Here is an 18,744-nt window from a genome sequence, read left to right on the forward strand (position 1 = left end):
TGTACACAAACTAAAACGCCTAAGTGAAAGCAAAAAAAGAAAAACATAATGATACAATACCTCTTTGTAAGAAGGATCGGTTTGAAAAAATGTGCGCCTTACATACAATACAACCATTAGCAATGATTAGCTAAATATATATCTCAGTTATATCATTATATCACAAAACATAAGAAGTAAAGATTATATCGTGTTATATATATTAGTATCACATATGTTACTTATTATTATAACAAACACTATAATAATTGAGTATCATATCTAAAATGTTGAGGTGTAATAACGATAAAATTATGAATAAAACAATGTATCTAGTGAGTGTTTGAGTTGGAAAAGTAGGTGATCAATAGTTCACTAACGCTGAAAGATGGTTTTTGGCTTCCCTTTTTAATCTTCATGAGACAACTAAGAGGTTAATATTCGACCATCCTCCTCTGTTTTTTTCAGAACTCAAATATAAGTAAATAAGGTCCTTCACCATCTGATAAAAAAGTCGTGGATGAAGAAAGGTGATCGATTAAATTGGAAATATGTGCAAATATTCAAGCATACGACTTTTTCAGAATATCTTCACAAATCTAAATAAACTGTTTATTATATTTGATAGCATCTGTACAAAATGAGCATCTAAAAAAAGGTTAAGAACTTTGTTTGACTCCTGTGGTGAATAGATGAGATCAAAAAATGCAATCCTTGCAATCATCAGATATGCAACACCAGTCCATACAGACAGATAGACCAAAACAATATGACATCAACCAACCTCTAAGTTTTTAATGGGCAAGACTTTTGGAGATATGAGAAGGCCTTCAATGTTGTCACCACCTATCACTTTAATCCTGCCATCCCTGTTATTCCGATCAATCAGAAAGAAAAGATTCATTAAGTGGCACAAATGGATAAACACATGTTGAAAGACCATAATTTGGACTTGATGTTCCAATGACTACTCTGCTGAGTAGATCTCAAATATTCAACAAAATTCATCACCATCCTCAGTAAACAAAATGTACATAAACTTTTGTTTTTAAACCTTTTTTTTTAAAAAAAAATATTAATTGTTGTAATCATTTATGCCTGAGTTTGTTAAAATTTCAACAAAATTCATCACCATCCTCATATAAAACAAAATGTACACAAATCATCAAGAGACCACCTTTAGTTGTCCAATATACATAAAAACACATTTTGAATAATTTATTAATGAGAAGGCCACATTTGAATAATATATTAATGAGAAGGTTTCTTTTATTCGTACCTTCACTTTTCAACATGCTGCACTCATTTACCCCATTATGTCTTCCCAACAGAATTTCAAAGCAGTCTTCGATGCTGCTATCAAAGTCGTGCTCCAGCCACCCAAGCAAAAGAAAAAGAAGAGTAAGGCTCAAAAGGCCTGTTCTATATTGTGATCAGTCATTAGGCACAATAAGGACAATAACCCACCATTGTTTCTCCTCCATCAACTTCATTTGTTTTTCCCTCCTCAAAGTAGGAACCGTTGTCTGCCTTCGCTTGCTCCAAATTCTAGCAATTCGTATAGATGGTTTAAACCCGAATAGTTAAGTCATATGTAGTCACTTGCCCATTGTGTTTTGATTTGTTTTATCTTGTTAATGTCCAATTTAATTACACGCAACTGCAATATTTTAATACATGTGAGAACTGAGAATGTACAGTGAGCCATATGAATCGCAATTCCAGACCCTACAAATAAATTAGATTGACGCAAACGATTACGGCCTTAATTGATGGATCGAGACAGTCTCCGGAAATTGCAAAAAATACATTACCTCAATCAAGCCTGTGTTCTATCGGCACCTTCCTTGGTAAAGTAACTCGGATCTTCTGCAAAAGGACCAGAAAATTTTCAAAACTTGCATCTTTGGCTATTCTGGAGTTAGCTCATCATGCGAGTCAAAATCCAAAGCAAACAGGTTAAAGAATCTGTAGTGTCTTGTTACCCCGAACACTTTGAAAACTTGAGGATCGAAGAGCTAAAAACAACATAGTAATCTTTCATAAATCACGGAAGGACCCTTATGATTTCTTGGCCGGAGAATTGAATTTGATCCGGCAGACAGTAGGCTGGAGATCAAGTGCAATGGATGTGGTGTTGGGTTCGTCGCTGTGAGAGAATCGTGGTGCGTGGTTGTGGGGAACGGTTTGTTGGAGATGTGGAGTGATTTTGGGGGAGATATTTTTTATGTGAAGCAAAAGGGTAAAGTGGTAAATAAAAAATTGGTGTCCTCAGGGGCAGTTTGTATGTGCATCTCACCTTTAATAAAATAGCAGAGATTCTATATGTGAATATATACACAATAGAACGTCAAAAATATCAACTCATTAAATTGTGGATCCATAGTTATAAAAAAGAAACATAAAAAAACGAGTCACGAATTTTTATCTGTGAGATGGGTCAATCGTACCGATATTCACAATAAAAATAATATTTTTAACATAAAAAGTAATACTTTTTCATAGATGACCGAAATAAGAGATATGTCTCACAAAATACAACACATGAAACCGTCTCACATAAATTTTTGTCCAGTTGAAAATATTTCCATTGCATGGTTGCCTTGTGACGATTATTGTCTATTATAAAATCTTGAACAACCTGAACGAGCGTTGGAAAAAAACTTCCCAATTGGTTAGAAATGGACAATTTTTTCCATACAAAAATCATCAACCAAAATATTCTTTTTTGTTCCTATTGAAATGATACATTTCTACCAAAAGTTGCTGACTTGTTTAAAAGTCATCCCCCCATCCGACCCAAACGTCAGCATCAAATTACTCTGCTACTAAAAATTTCAACCTTCAGTTCCTCCTTCCACACCGATCAAACTCATTTCTTCCAAAAAAAAAAAATGCTCATGGATTCACCATTCAGCTCCCGTTCCCAGGTTTCCGTTTCAACTCCATCGCCGGCCGCAAAATCTTCGTCGACTTTTCTCTCAGTTGAGTGCATAAAAAGCGGTGGGTGGATGGCCGGAGACAAGCCGCAGACCGGAGACATAGTGGAGGAGATACGTATCGGCGATATGATCGTGATCTCCGAGTTCGAGAAGGGGAGAAGCGGCGTGCAGACGATTCTATGCGATTCGTTCAGGCGGAAAGAGACGAGGATTCGCGTCCGGGTGAGGCGCGGGCCGAACGTCCTCTCGGAGATGCAGGGGTGTATTGTCCCGGGGAACGGGTTCGGGTGGAAGAAGCAGTTTGTTCTGCGGGGCGTGGATGATCCGAATCATGTACTCGGGTTCGTTGATCGGACGGAGAGCGACTGTTTGAGATCGCAAGGTGAGTACTAAGCGAATGGTTTTATTGGAGAATTAGTAGAGATTAAAATTGAATTTTGTTTTACAAAATTTATTGATTCTAATCTACCTCTAGTGTTGAAAATAATGAATAATATGCGTAAAATAAAAAAATAAATATAATGAAATTTATATGGACGAATAATTGAAATTGACATAGGAACGTAAAAAAAAAAAGAATTATGTGTGGGATAACAAATTCAAAAAAATGAAGGTTTTTACTTCTTTTTAGTTAATTTTCTTTAATGTTTGAAATTTGGAGAGAAATATTGAATAAGGAAATCAAGTGATTTTTTTGGATTTCGAAAATTTTTCACCGACGCATGATAGTCAGTGAGTAAGTCTCTTGTGAGACGATCTCACAAATCTTTACATGTGAAACAGGTCAACTCTACCGATATTCATAATAAAAAATAATACTCTTAGCATAAAAAATAATATTTTTTCATGGATGACCCAAATAAGAGATTCGTCTCACAAAATACGATCCGTGAAACCTTTTCACACAAATTTTTGTCATAGTTAGTTCATGAGTTTAACTTTAGTATATAGGAATAAATAATGAGTGAGTTTCATGTGAGACCGTCTCACGGGTCATAATCCGTGAGACGGGTCAATCCTACTCATATTCACAATAAAAAGTAATACTTTTTCATGGGTGATCCAAATAAGAGATCCGTTTCACAAATACGACCCGTGAGACCGTCTCACACAAGTTTTTTGTCATAAATAATTCGTTTATTTGGATATATTTGTGTAATAAATTATAAAAGGATAATTGTTTGATTTATTGGTATGGGGAATGTAAATATTAAAAATATTTGATTATGCATACGTATGATTGGAACATTCTTAACACTTTTTAAATTTCGATATGCATATGTGTTTATTTTTTTAAAAATGAAGAGGTTATTTTAATGTTTGGACACAACAATGAGAATCCATATTATTTCTTTTAATTTTTTAGACAAATTTTTTTGTTATGACAACCTGTGAATGCAAAGACAGGCTTAAGGTACCATGTTAGTGTTCTATGTTTTTCAACTTTTTTCTTGAAAAAGAAGTGATCTTTATGTGATTAAAAATGGAAAAATAAGTTGCAAGGGATGGGACGGGACCATTGATTTTGCTGACCGATATATTATTCAATGTAATTTTGTGGACAAAATAATAAATCATTTAGTAACATAAGTAATTAGCGTTCACCATGCCCAACTAATACTTTTTCGGACCAACGTGTCAACCGTGGTTTGTTCAATATTTTTTTAACTGAGTAACATTTTTTGTAGAAAGAACGAGAGATGAATGTTATTAAAAATTACACCGAAGTTATAATTCGAAAAGTGGTTGATTTGAATAGATGCTAATTTACAAACCCAATTTGCTGTGATATTGTCTCTTTCTTTGTTTCATTTTATTAAATTTTATCTTTCACCAACCAATTCAAGTAAGTTCATCAACCAATTCAAGTAAGTTTCATGGTTTTTGTACATGATATGTTGGTATCCTGAGAGAGTGAAAACACAAGGCCTGAAATGTTTACTTTTTCTCAGCGGCAAGGATATCAATGCTATTGAATGCACTAGAGAGAACTAAACTGGAGGATGGATATGTATTATATCCATGGGAAAAGAGAACGCGAGAGATGCTGTTGATTCCGAATTCGAGTAGCTTTTACTCGATCCTCTTCTTACCAAGAACCTGGGAGAAATCAGCTTCACGTTACAACGACTTCGAAGACACGCTTGCGAGAGCCAATGCTTGGATCATCACAGCTCAGGCATCCGGGGTTCCTGTTTTGTTCACAAATATTCAAACGGAGTCCCTACTAACCAAGGTAAATCCTATCACTTGTATGAGCTGACATTTAAACCCATCATAGTACTGGCCAAGGAGAATACTTCAAAACTGCTATACACAATTTCAAACACTCAAGTTTGAAATTTGATCGAGCAATCAATAGCAAGATCAAACTGGTGCATGTCGTAAATCATGCACAATACCTTGTTCCGTATCGAAATGTGGGTGTGACATGAATCGGTATGTTTTGTGGCAAAGCATTACTCAGAATGTTTTGTGGCAATTGTGAATATGTCATTGTTATTGAACTGAATCCATTCTTGTTCAGATATCAGGAGAAACAGCCTCCCCCACCGTAAATTCAGGATCTCTCTCAGAGATGTCCAAGGTTGCAAACGCTAGTTTGTATGGTTTCGAAGACTACCATGGTGTAGACATTGGTATGGTCAGGGCGGTTCGTCTGTGGTTCTCCCCTCAAGCAGGAGAGATTCCAGTCGAGATCAAAGTCCAAGAAACTGACACAAAGCTCGGTTTTGCAATCAGCAGAACCGAAGAGGTACTATTGTCATACTCTCTTTAATCAATAGTCTTATATTCTGGAGGATCGTGTATTTGAATGCGTGTCTAATGAAACAGGGATTCATATACATATCATCCGCGGTAGAAGACGACGATGTTCCCTCAGCTCGATCAGGGATTAGTAAACTCTTCAAACATGCATTCCAAGCATCACAACTCTTGGTCGTTTCACGGATATCCAACCAAAAAGTACTCCCATGGATGGTTTCTTCAACTGGCGCAATACGCTGCTTCGACACTGTTTCACTCAGCCATAAGCTTTCGTTGCACCGCCATGCTAAGGTCACGATCCTTCTTCACGTGTTCTTATGGGACAGATCCTCAAATTTCGCGAGCATAGGCAACATGATCAGGCAAACTAGGACCGTGCCCAACACAACACCTGAGGTTCATTCGACGAAAGAAGGAAATGAAAATCGGATTCATCCTCTAGCACGAGAAGCAGATTCGGGCGAGATTAGCATAGATGATGAATCTGATATTATGCTAGAAAGGAATAGCGATGGCCACTTTTCCTTTCGTTTAAATGATTTTTCATTTGAGAAAGTCATTGGATTTGATATATAATAATGAACTTTAACTACTATCTTGAAGTAGATATTTGATTGTCTTAAAAATCTCATGTTATATTTCACAAAGTTAGGATTATTTTCGAGGAAAATTGCGATTTTACACATTTAACTTACACATATTTAGTTTTCATTAAATATTTTGATATTTTTATTTTAGTCTTTTTTTTACCCGAATTCACTAAATCGACCAAATATATGTCCACGTACGTTACATTCCAAAGTTATAGGTAAATTTAAGTCAGTTTTTAAAATACTTTTAAATGATGTAGAATGGTCAGGCATGTGCAGTGTGTGTGTTCGGACCGTTGGAGAATAATCACTAGTTTGGGATTTGAAATAAAAAGAAGAAGAGTGAGTCTCATGTAAGATCGTTTTACGGATTTTAATATGTGAGACGGGTCAATCTTATCTATATTCACAATAAAAAATAATACTTTTTCATTAGATGATCCAAATAAGAGATCCGTCTCACATATACGATTCCGTGAGAACTGTCTCACACAAGTTTTTGCTAAAAAAAGAAAAGTTTGAGCACGTGTAAAAGTATTTAGCTTAAAAATAGGTTACTTTGTGTGATAATCTGATAAATTTATATTCGTAAAATTAATAGATTCAATTTATATTTATAATGAAAAATAATATTTTGATCTAATAAATAATAATTTTTTTTATTCAGGTCCATTAAAAATACTACTCACAAAGTTTTTGCATAAGATAATTTAATAAGAGTTTTTTTTATTAGCATACCAAGAACAAATCTGGGCCATTCGATAAAACACATGATAAATACTTCTGCGCTCTTATTGGCTGATCAGACTAAACTCGGATCCTCACTCGAATCAAGCAATGTGCACCGTCGATAAAGGATCCAATCCAACAGCACGGATTTCCGTATCTTCGTCCAAATCCTTCAAAATTTCCAAACTTCCCGCTCGATAAGGACGCCCATTTCTCAGATTCGTCCTATATAAATCCCACAAAGATTTCCCATCTCCCATCCAACTTTCTAATCACAAATCTACAAACCAAATCATCGAATCCCTCCTTTATTTTTCAGTCACGATCTAATGGCGCGAACGAAGCAAACAGCAAGAAAATCCACCGGAGGAAAGGCACCCAGGAAGCAGCTTGCCACGAAGGCGGCAAGAAAGTCCGCCCCCGCCACCGGAGGAGTGAAAAAGCCCCACCGATTCCGCCCAGGGACGGTGGCTCTTCGGGAGATCCGGAAATACCAGAAGAGCACCGAGTTGCTGATCAGGAAGCTGCCGTTCCAGAGGTTGGTCCGGGAGATTGCTCAGGATTTCAAGACGGATCTCCGCTTCCAGAGCTCTGCTGTGGCGGCGCTTCAGGAAGCTGCGGAGGCGTACCTCGTGGGTCTGTTTGAGGACACCAATCTGTGCGCTATTCACGCCAAAAGGGTCACCATTATGCCCAAAGATATCCAGTTGGCTAGGAGAATTAGAGGCGAGAGAGCTTGAGATTTTGACTGTAATTTGACGTGATTTCTTGTGATATCCAATTTGGTCTTTCTTTTACGCATCATCCAACTTTTGTCCATCCCTTTTCTCCAAATCATGAGGTGATATTCCTCTTCTAGAAGGGTACAGTAATATATATTTCCAGTACGAAGATTCACAAACTCAAATATTATTAGTAACTATAATGATTTTTAAATGAGTGAGTTTTATGTGAGACTGTCTCACGGATCATAATCTGTGAGACGGGTCAACCCTACACATATTCACAATAAAAAGTAATACTCTTAGCATAAAAAGTAATACTTTTTCATGGGTGACCCAAATAAAAGATCCGTCTCACAAATATGACCCGTGAGACCGTCTCATACAAGTTTTTGCCTTTTTAAACAATGATATTTCATGTTTGAAATGGAAACAAATTTTTTGATTTGTTTTCTGATGAATTTAATCTTGTGCAAATAATAACAAATGACATACAATACATTAGGTGGTTCATTAAATTGTTTATTTTCACGAGAAAATGAGCAATATTATTTATATCTATTCTATTATATTAAGATTGAGCACATGATAGTAACTACCTAGGAGGACACCAAGTTTTTCTTCCAGTTTTACTCTTATATAATACTAATATTACATTTTTGTTTTTTGCTTTTTTTTTTTTAACATTTCTACACACTTTTATTTTTATTTTTTTATTTCAACAATTAAAATATCAATTTAATTCCTCCATAAATTGTTAAATTATACTTAGTCAATCGATAATGATAAAAAAAATTGTACACACGCGCATAGTATACTAGTGATGGAGAAAGTTTCCAATCTTTATCATATTCAATTACATTTTCATTGTCATATATGTTATCCAAATATTATTACCCTTATAAATGTATTTTATCAAATTTGAATTAATTCGAATAGACTATGTATATATATTAAATCGTTGAGATTAATATAAAAATTAAGAAATTAAATATTATAGAAAAAATAACAAAAATTAAAGACCATTTATCTTAATTTCATTATCTAAAACATTAATATCAACTATATATAAATTTATGAAGTGCATCTTGATATCTTTATTTTCGCCATTTCATGGTACACGTTATTTTTTCGTAAAATGGATTGCACTATATCTATCACAGTAGATTATTGTTTTAACTATTGGTATACCAAGGCCTCTTACTAGTCCTTTAAGCCAAATAGCCTATTTCACAGCTTCAATTGCTATGATGTACTCAACATCGGTGGTTGATAAATCAACACTAATCTTCAAGGTTTCTTTCCAACTGATAATACATCCCCGCAGAGTATGAAAACATACTTTGTTAGATCTTCTTCTATCAAGATCTCCAATAAAAGCTGAATTGAAAAATCCAACAATGCTTCCTACACTGTTGGATTTTGACCGCTAGTTTCTTAAGTTTTAAGTCAATGAGCAACAATCGCAAAACATGTACAAATTGAACTGTGTTTCACCAACAAAGAAAATACTTCATTGTAGTTAATCATTTCTCTTTGTGCAAAATCTCTCGCCACAAGTCTTGCTTTAAATCTTAAATCTTCTACACCAATAATTCATTCCTTTATATTAAAAATCTATTCACTTCTAACAATCTTTTGATTATTAGATCATTCAATAATCTCCCAAGTATAATTCTTGTCAAGTGATTCGATCTATTTGGTCATTGCCTTAATCAATCACGAGATTTTGATCGAGTTTTTCTTCTACTATAAATTCCCAATTAAAATTGTTGAAATGTTTGAGCTCAGAATGATCGCAAGTGTACGATATAATAAGTTACAGTATAGTGTATAAAATACAAATATCGTTTATTAGATGAATATTATTTCCAGTTATATATTTTTTAACAAACAATATTTTGAATGGATTTATAAAATACTAGAATTGAAATAACTAAATGTTCAAATATAAATAAACGATGCCGAATGAATATTAAAAATCATGTAGGAAGTTAAGTTGTTTGGAATCTCGATTCACCAATCTCTCGTTATTTTCAATAATTAATCTCGATTATTTCTTGTTTCCTTTGACAATACTCACCAAATAATTAACACACTTTCTCAAGCCATGTTAAATTAATTATGCATGATGGAACAATTACATGTCTTTAATTATTTATCAACATTGAATTGTATGCACGATCTATGGAATCTCATAGCTTTCCACATGTCGGACTATGACTATCAACGTGTATTCAATTTTATATATCTATACAAATTTAAAATCAACATATTATATTATTAGTTCATGTTACAAATTATTATCTCGAACTCACTTTCAATATAAAATATTATCAAAATTAGCTAGACATTAATAATTCAAGTAAAAACGATAATATAATCAAAAACCAAACACAATCAAATATTAAATTAGTTCAAACAACTGGTCGGGGTCGGATCTTCGCGAATTCTAAAAACAAAGTTTAGCTATTAGAATTAATGATAAAAAATGCAACACACAATTAAATAAATGTTCATAAACTAAAAATACTAGCGTAGATGAAGAACGATCGATATGCTGCTCGAAAATCTCGAGTTTTCAAGTTTCCTCGACTCCGGGTTTTTCTCCTTGCATGCAATGATTCTCCTCCTGTCTAAAACTGATAAAAAACATAAAAATATGGGTGCTAAGGTTTCTATCTAGACAACATCCAGAATACATGGAAGGAAATCGAAGGAATTTTTTTCCTTCTTAATCGCACTGGGACGGAGGAAATTTTCCGCCCCAATGCGAGTCTATCGCAAAACGTTTCACCTGGGAGTGCTAGGGTAGGCAAAATCTTCTGCCCTAGCTCATATGGGCCACAAATTTTTCCACCCGGGCGCTCTAGGGCTGGCAAAATCTTCCACCCCCGCACCACTGTCTTCGCTTTCTGATGCATTTTCCTTCATGTGCACACTGGGGCGGACTTTTTCTCCCGCCCTAGCGCATCTTCCCTCTTTTTTTCCTCGCATACCTTACAATTAAATCTGCACATATGCAAAACAATTATTATGATAACAAATAAGAAAAACAATGAAATCTCATAAAACATGCATGAATGTGACTCAAAATGACACAATAAAGACATGGAAGAACGACATGTATCAGATTCCTTGCTAGCAATTGCATCTTGATAAGTCGGTGGTTCATTAAGATTCATTTCAACAACATTTATCTTTGAGAATGACACTTTTCAGATTCCTTTCAGTAACATTTAGTGCATAGGATATTAGATCAGCATAACAAATATATATTTGATGAACTTTCACATTTTGTCTCATTTCTCTATCTTTAGCTAATTGATAATCCTGCAGTGGATCAGATTTCTCAATTGAGTGTAACATATTTTCATTTTGATCTTTTGAGAATTATGTTGTAGACTTCACCTCAAACTTCCTTTTTTTTTTGAGATATAAGTATTTTTCTTTTCAGGTGTCGACTCCTATGGTAATTTAGGAATTTCAGCTTCATTTAAATTCGCGTCTCTACTTATGGTGGATTTTCTTGTATTAGGATTCCACAATTTGTACCATTTGACACCTTCAAGATATCTAAGAAAAAATGCATTTCTTTGCCCTTTGTTCAACTTGTCTTCATTTATGCGAGCATAAACAGGACAACCAAATATCTTCAGTTTATCATATTGTATAGGAGAACCCGACCACAAATCCTCAGGAGCCTTCAAATTTATTGCTGAAGATGGATATCTATTAACCAGGTCGCAATATATATTAACAGCTTCAACCGAGAACTATTTTGTTAAACCATCATTTGAGAGTATGCATCATGTTCTTTCTGTCAGAGTTTTGTTCATCCGTTCTGCAAGACCTTTTTTTTTGCTTTGGAGTGTGTCTAATACTATGTGTCTCACGACCCCGTGATCCTTGCAGAAATTATCAAACTCTATTCCACATAATTCTAACCCTTTGTCAGTTCTTAGACGTTTGATTTGTTTTCCAATTGATTTGTTTTCCAATCTACTTTTTGATGATTGCTTTCCATTGTTTGAATTGGAAAAAACTTCATCTCTGTGCTTCAGGATATATATCTAAACCTTCCTTGAGTTATCATCAATAAATATTAACATATATCTGTCACCATCAAGAGTAGGAACTCGAGAAGAACCCCATAGGTCAGAATGGACGTAATCTATTGTGAAATTAGTACGATGTAATGTTTTGTTGAACTTTACTCGACATTGTTTTCCAAATATAAAGTGTTCATAGAAGTCTAATTTTCAAGTAGTCTGAAAAATTTGATATAAAACACATGGCTCAAAAATCTTCCACATCTTTCAACTAACAAACACCATATTTATTAGTCATCTATCAATCACTATGATCATTATATCAACTAACAATCACCATTATTAATTATGCTAACTAATCAACAAAATCCTATGAAAATGAGTCACTGACCCTCTTTGGCGCAATCTTATTTTCATTTTGAATATTATATTAAGACATATGTCATCCATTCTTGAATTTGACGTGTGAGATTATGTTTTAATAAAACTGTTCTTTAATAAGGATAATTATTGTACGACAATCAACATTCGAAATAAATTGGTAAATAAGCAAGACTAAATATTCTATGACACGATCTCACGAATTTATGTATGCGAGACGAATAGACCCGATCTATATTTACAATGAAAAATAATATTTGTCAATGGTCGGATCGAGTTCGAGAACATTCTCACAAAATTAATCAATGAAACGGTCTCATAATTTTTTTCCCGGAAAGCTAAATACAGAAATAATATTATACAAATATAACTAAAAACTCATAAATGAATTCTCAAAAAAAATAAATAAATAAAAAAGCTCATAAATGTAAAAAAGCTGACTATTAGAATCTTGCCACACATACAATTTCAACGGGTAAGATCTTGTCACACATACAATTTTGCGACTACCCTCACTTCATTTCAACGGATAAGATCTTGTCGCACATATAATTTCAAAAAAAAAAAAGTGAGTCATATATATGCATGAACAAATAAGAGCAATGTCCACATAAGTAAGATGAAATAAAGCTTCCATTTGAAACCGTGCGAGAAAAGGAAGAAGTATTAGGGCATCCGCATTGGTGGGTGTTATAACACCCACCACCTCATCAAAAATCGTGGGGTCCACATGCCACATACACATTACATTAACACATCTATTCTCTCACATTCATTTTAACATTCACACTCATTATTTGTGGGTCCCGCTGTCCACTCATTCATCTCACTCTTATTTTACATTAAATAAATTCAATTTCAAATTTTTTAAGAAATTAAAATTATTATTATTTTATATTAATAATAATTTGTTTTTATATATGTAACAACGTTTAGCGACGGTTATTTAAAATCCGTCGCAAACAGCGACGATTTTAAAAAACCCGTCGTTAAATGTCCATTTTTTTGGTCGTCCATAGATAATTCAAAACACGTGGGACCCGCGTGTCAGTAGATCGGCGACGGTTTTATAAAATCCGTCGCTCCCAGCGACGGATTGTATAAAACCGTCGCTAAGCGTGGAATTTTTTTAAAAAAATAAACTGCCACATGGGGCGTTCATCGGCGTTCATACAGATGAACGCCCCATGCCCTCTCTCCTGTGAGTGGGCGTTATAACACCCACTCACATTGGAGAGGGGTGTTAAATGGGTGTTATAACACTCATTTAACACCCCATTGTGGGTGCCCTTAGTAGTGGAATCTACTTTTACTATACCAAACAAAGAATACAGGACAAATTTCCAAGTGAATACAATTTAGCCTTCGATTCTAACTTTTGCTTTGGATGAGTCCATTCGTCCCTTCAAATCACATCATCCTCATGGACCCAATACATTGATTACTTTTTTTTTTGTGATCTTTTAATCCACCAATCATATTATTATTAATTTGCATTCATGTCAATAAAAATAATTAATTTTAATAAATAATGTAATCTTTTCCATCCATTCAGTGTAAAGTTATAAGAAGTCCGAAGATCATACCAAATTAATGTGTGTTTTTAATTTGTGAAGTGCATGAACAACAAGAAGTGACAACTTCGCTGATTACCTCTCGTGACGAACGCGAATGGATATTTTGAATTAGCGCATTTTAATTTTATGGATGGCGTCGGATGTAGTTTTCAATAAATGGACATATTTTCAATCTTGTAGTTTTTCGATCTGAGTCGATATCACATGTTATTTACATTAATTAAGTCAGTATGATCATCGAATATGAGTAGCCCTACGATTTTACAAAATTCTTCTTAATCACAATCTAAAAACATAATTTGAAAACAATAAAGTTGATGTAAATGTGGAATTTACCCATTAGGTATCATGTATAAAATAAGTCCCTATAGTGAGTTTTTTTCCAAAGTTCTAACATAAAAACATGAATAATAATAATTTTAAAAATAGTGAGATTCAAATTGAATAATCATAATAATAAAATAACTAAAAAAAATTATACCCAATTTGTGAGTAGCTGTATGCACATGTACTTTTTGAAGGAATCATTATTACCTAAACAATTGTCAATTAATATAGAAGAAAATTCAATTTAAATGCATTACACTTTTGGCATGTGGAGGTTGACATTCTTTGCTTGCTTTTTGGAGAGTGGTTGCTTAAGAAAAAATTTATTGATCTAAATAAATTAATATTTAATTTCGGCCATAAATACCATAGTACTAGCTTTAATTCCATTCAACATTTTATCAATTTATGCACTAATTAATTGAATAAAATATTTTTTTTTTGGTTATTTAGAGGGTAAATTTTTTATTTTTTTAAAAAATAAAAATGGCTTGTTATATGATATATTGAAGACTTATATTTTGTTCTAGTTATTTTTAATATATTAAAAATTGAAAATATATTACGTCATTATTCAAATTTTCGCGCTCATCATGTAAAAATTTTGAATTCTGATCCGCATTTGGAATGCAACTAATAATAATTATGACATGAAACAATCAAATGATCCCTACTCGAGTTCATCTTGTCGAACTATATTTCATACAAATACAAATTTATGGGACTTTTTAAAATAAATATATATATTTTTTGTTTGTTTATCAAAATGTTCGTCAAGTGTCATGTGATTACAAATTATTTCACTACCATATTTTATTTCATTTTTTGTTTTTTAACAAAGGAACAAAAATAGTTGCATTATATTATTATTTTGTTTTCCAAAGAAAAATTAGTTGCATTATTGTTTGGTCACACAAGTGGAATGGTGGGCAAACTGCGGGAAGTAGGTTAATTCCCACTTCCTGATATCGATGTTCAAAGTGTATGAATAAGAAAAATAAAATCCCAATTTTTTTTAGTTCTTCAGATATTTTTTCTGCGTTTGGAATAAATTTCTTAGAAATAAGTGATATATATTTAAGTTTGTCATAGTTAAGTCTCGAATTTAAGAACTCATCATAGAGCATGAATCTTAGTATCAATGTATTAGTCGGCTCTTTGAGAAATCTTTTTATTGATAACAAAAATATGCAAACTTGCCTATATTATTTATGTCATTTCTTAAAAAAAAAAAGCCGATTCTGATTCCGATCATTAGAAGGATGGATGTAATTGTAACAGTGTGTTTGGCAATCAGGATTTGAGAGGATTTTGTGGGATTTGGAATTGGATTTGGAATTGGATTTGGAAATTCAAGTATTTGAAATTCCATTTGGTGTTTGGTTTAAAATTTAAAAATGGTATTTACAAATCCATTTCTTGTTTGGAGAAAATAGGATTCGAATTTGGAATTTTAAAATTTTACTAAATTACCCTTAGAAATTTTTGGTGGAGAATGATGTGTTGGATAAAAAAGTAATTTTATGTTTTTAAAATCCAAATCCCACCAAATCTTATCAAATTTGATGGGATTTGGATATACTTGTTGAAATCCCATGAAATCCTAAGCAAATCCGAATCATTTTTTATTAACATCTTGTCAAACAGTAAAAATAGGATTTTGAAATCCAAATCCCATGAAATCCTCTCAAATCCTGGTTGCCAAACACACTGTAAGTGCTTTTGACGGAACCGGAAATTCTGATAATGTTTAATTTATCCTATCCACAATCGAATTGTAAATAGTATGTTAAACTCTTAAATTTTAAAATCCTCACATTATATTTAATAATAAATAATAAATAATTTAACATAAAATAAATTTCAAGATGTTTCCCAAAAAAAGTTTTAAAATTTAAAAAATATATAAGTAAATAAAATCAAATTCAATGATCAAAATTATTTTTTAAAAAATAAAAAATTTTAAAGGTTAGGTGATTTTGGTAATTCAGCACTTCTCCCCCTGACACTGTGATAGAGTGAGAACTACACGAGCCTGCCACTTTCTTGCGATGTCTCCCTCTCTTTAGTTCACATGCACTCATTCCACTTCGCTTCATCATTGAGCAGAAGCCTGCCTCTTCAAGAATTCCACTTTTTCAGAAACAGAACCAAATCCAATCGTTGATTCTGCCCAAACCCCTCTACTCTTGTTTTCGTTTTATCCCATGTTAATCGATTATTGGATACAGACAGACATGTCGTCTCTTTAATGTAGTGTTACGCTCGCTTTCTTTGCAATCGTTCTTTCTGGGCTGAACTATATTTATATTTGTATGTATGTGTGCTTTGTTTTTTGACCTGTGAATGGCTGCAAGTTATCGAGAACGGAGCGAAAATGGCAACGGGAAGGAGGTCAGCAGGCAAGATATTCAAGCAGCTATTGCTAAAGCTGTGGAGCTCAGGGCGCTTCACTCCGCTTTAATGCAGGGAACTAGTCCTAAAGACGTGAGATTCCTTTCTGCATCCCCTGTTTCTCGCCATGCTCCACAGTTCTCTGCGAGAGATTACCCTGTTTTTACCCCTGTAAGTTCAGTCTTCTAATTTTTTTAAGGTTTCGTAATTTGGAGATTGGAGCTCTGAGTTTGATAATTTTCGGGGTTGGTTTTTGGCTGTGATTTGTCGTTTTATGAGTTAGCTTCCCCTAAAGTGTCGTTAGCTATGGCTTCGAAGTGGGTGCTTGATTACTAGATTAAAATATGATAGAATTCTTGTAACTTGGCTTTTACTCTAAGTCGGGGATCAAGCATTGCTTGTAAATGAAGACTGTGCAGGTAAAATGTCAGCTTTAATCTTGGTTTGATCTATCTTGAAAGGGGTGGTTCCAATTTTTCATTAAGGGTTCCCATATTCGTTCACTTTTTTTGGATGTTAAATAGAGATATTCAAAACATGCATGGCTTTGTCATTATAGACCGTTTAAGTTCAAATGACTAGAAATTTTTTCTTGATAGTCATTGACAATATCAAATATTGACAGAGTTATGAAGATGAACCTTTACCAGGGTATCAGAAAATTCTGCTGGATAATCGAAATTACGCAGGGAGTTGGGGAGAACAAGCTTTAAGTGGTGGAAATGCAGATGAAACAGAAGCATCAGATTACCGCACGATGAATGCATCTTTTATAAAAGGGTTGCCTTTCGCATTAATGAATTTGGAGGGACACCTATGCCCTTCAGAAGATCAAAATTCCATGGCAGGTTACACTAAGTCTAGGAAAAGCAGCTTAGGGGACTTAAAATCACTCACATCTTGCAACAATTGCCGGCCTGCATCCATAAGTAGTGAACCCGTTGGCATATCCAAGAATGATAAGAAGTCTAAAACTAATGTTCCGTCACCTGATTTGCGCTCTTCTGTTCATTCGCAACCAGGAAATAAAGGGATGAAGTTTTCATGGTGGTTCCCTAAGCTAAAGAAGAAGAATAGAAATGATAGTGCGCCTATTCAGCCACAACCCACTGAAGTTTCCCAAGTTCTTAGTGACTTGGGGACGGTATCAATCGAGGCGCTGAAGAAAGAGGTAGCAGAAGCTAATAAAAGTAGAGACTCCGCATTGGTTGAAGTTTCTGATATGAGGGCATCATTAGGGGAACTAAGTCAGAAGTTAGAGTATTTAGAGACTTTTTGTGAGGAACTTAGAAAGGCCTTAACACAAGCTGTGGAAGTAAATAATTCTCGATCAGATGAAACCATTAAGAAGCTTTCGAAACGAGGATCTTTTGATGGGAGTGCAGAAAACTTGATGCCGGTGAGTGAGGAAGCAATGGTGGAAGGATTCTTGCAGATTATATCAGAAGCAAGATTATCTGTTAAGCAATTCTGCAAAATTCTGATAGGGCGGATTCAAGATAGTGATCACACTCTAATGGATAATCTGAACTCGATTCTTCATCCTTACAATCTGTCTCTAAATTCAAAACACTCCAAAGCTGTGCTATACCATTTAGAAGCTGTCATAAACCAATTCCTTTACCAAGATTTCGAGAACTGTGTATTTCAAAGAAATGGTACTCCAAAGTTCTTGGATCCCCAAGAAGACCGGCGAGATAAGTTCCAATCCTTTGTTGCACTGAGAAATCTACGATGGAATGAAGTTTTGAGAAAAGGGACCAAATATTACAGTGAAGAATTCAGTAAATTTTGTGATCAGAAAATGAGTGGCATAGTTGCCAGTTTAGGTTGGACCAGGCCATGGCCTGAGCAGCTTCTGCAAGCATTTTTTGTTGCCGCAAAGTGCATATGGTTGGTTCATTTGCTCGCCTTCTCATTTGATCCGCCTTTGAGTATATTGAGAGTTGATGAAAACTGCCCTTTTGAGGCTCGCTACGAGGAAGATGTTTTTGCGGATAGGCAGAACATTCAGGGTCTTAACCGAGTCCAAATCATGGTAACACCTGGTTTTTATGTGCATGATAGAGTTGTCAGGTGTAAAGTTCTTTGCAGATATAAATCCATTGCTTGATTAGCAGGGTGCTTCACTTATTTTTTTGCTCCCTTGAGTTCTGTAAGTTATGGGTAAATTAGCGGTAATTTGTGGTCTGTGTTTAGAGGTTCTTTTTTTAATTACTTCAAAAGTTTGGTGAGTACATTTTAAAATTGAATTTGGGTGCTGAGTATTGGGGAAAAAGTGC

At 34.1% G+C, this 18,744-nt stretch overlaps 3 protein-coding genes and 1 long non-coding RNA gene across 4 annotated transcripts; 3 read left to right on the forward strand and 1 right to left on the reverse strand.

Moving 5' to 3' along the window:
• Positions 1–391: 391 nt before the first annotated feature.
• LOC140823249 (uncharacterized) lies at positions 392–1,775 on the reverse strand. Its single transcript, XR_012116168.1, has 3 exons — positions 1,678–1,775; positions 1,259–1,527; positions 392–848 (listed from the first exon to the last, which is right to left on the reverse strand). It is a non-coding gene; the product is annotated as an uncharacterized lncRNA (long non-coding RNA).
• Positions 1,776–2,707: 932 nt separating this feature from the next.
• Positions 2,708–6,285, forward strand: LOC140824715 (uncharacterized). Its single transcript, XM_073186261.1, has 4 exons — positions 2,708–3,303; positions 4,874–5,157; positions 5,449–5,676; positions 5,757–6,285. Exons 1-4 carry the CDS (start codon positions 2,874–2,876, stop codon positions 6,264–6,266), a joined length of 1,452 nt encoding a protein of 483 aa, XP_073042362.1. The 5' UTR covers positions 2,708–2,873; the 3' UTR covers positions 6,267–6,285.
• An 841-nt stretch (positions 6,286–7,126) lies between these two features.
• LOC140824716 (histone H3.2) lies at positions 7,127–7,813 on the forward strand. Its single transcript, XM_073186262.1, has one exon. The coding sequence runs from the start codon at positions 7,339–7,341 to the stop codon at positions 7,747–7,749; it is 411 nt and encodes a 136-aa protein (XP_073042363.1). The 5' UTR covers positions 7,127–7,338; the 3' UTR covers positions 7,750–7,813.
• An 8,260-nt stretch (positions 7,814–16,073) lies between these two features.
• On the forward strand, positions 16,074–18,723 carry LOC140823250 (IRK-interacting protein-like). The gene is made up of 2 exons (XM_073184498.1): positions 16,074–16,633; positions 17,088–18,723. The coding sequence occupies exons 1-2, from the start codon at positions 16,415–16,417 to the stop codon at positions 18,573–18,575; spliced, it is 1,707 nt and encodes a 568-aa protein (XP_073040599.1). The 5' UTR covers positions 16,074–16,414; the 3' UTR covers positions 18,576–18,723.
• Positions 18,724–18,744: the final 21 nt, after the last annotated feature.

This window comes from Primulina eburnea, chromosome 2, assembly GCF_022965805.1.
Source record: "Primulina eburnea isolate SZY01 chromosome 2, ASM2296580v1, whole genome shotgun sequence".
Classification (NCBI taxonomy): domain Eukaryota; kingdom Viridiplantae; phylum Streptophyta; class Magnoliopsida; order Lamiales; family Gesneriaceae; genus Primulina; species Primulina eburnea.

Bases quoted from the DNA above. Each gene is read 5' to 3' on its own strand.
- LOC140823250 (XM_073184498.1), top strand. From the start codon at position 16,415: ATGGCTGCAAGTTATCGAGAACGGAGCGAAAATGGCAACGGGAAGGAG. The intron at 16,634-17,087 runs GTAAGTTCAGTC...AAATATTGACAG, and splicing joins ATTACCCTGTTTTTACCCCT to AGTTATGAAGATGAACCTTT.
- LOC140824715 (XM_073186261.1), top strand. From the start codon at position 2,874: ATGCTCATGGATTCACCATTCAGCTCCCGTTCCCAGGTTTCCGTTTCA. The intron at 5,158-5,448 runs GTAAATCCTATC...ATTCTTGTTCAG, and splicing joins CGGAGTCCCTACTAACCAAG to ATATCAGGAGAAACAGCCTC. The intron at 5,677-5,756 runs GTACTATTGTCA...CTAATGAAACAG, and splicing joins CAATCAGCAGAACCGAAGAG to GGATTCATATACATATCATC.
- LOC140824716 (XM_073186262.1), top strand. From the start codon at position 7,339: ATGGCGCGAACGAAGCAAACAGCAAGAAAATCCACCGGAGGAAAGGCA.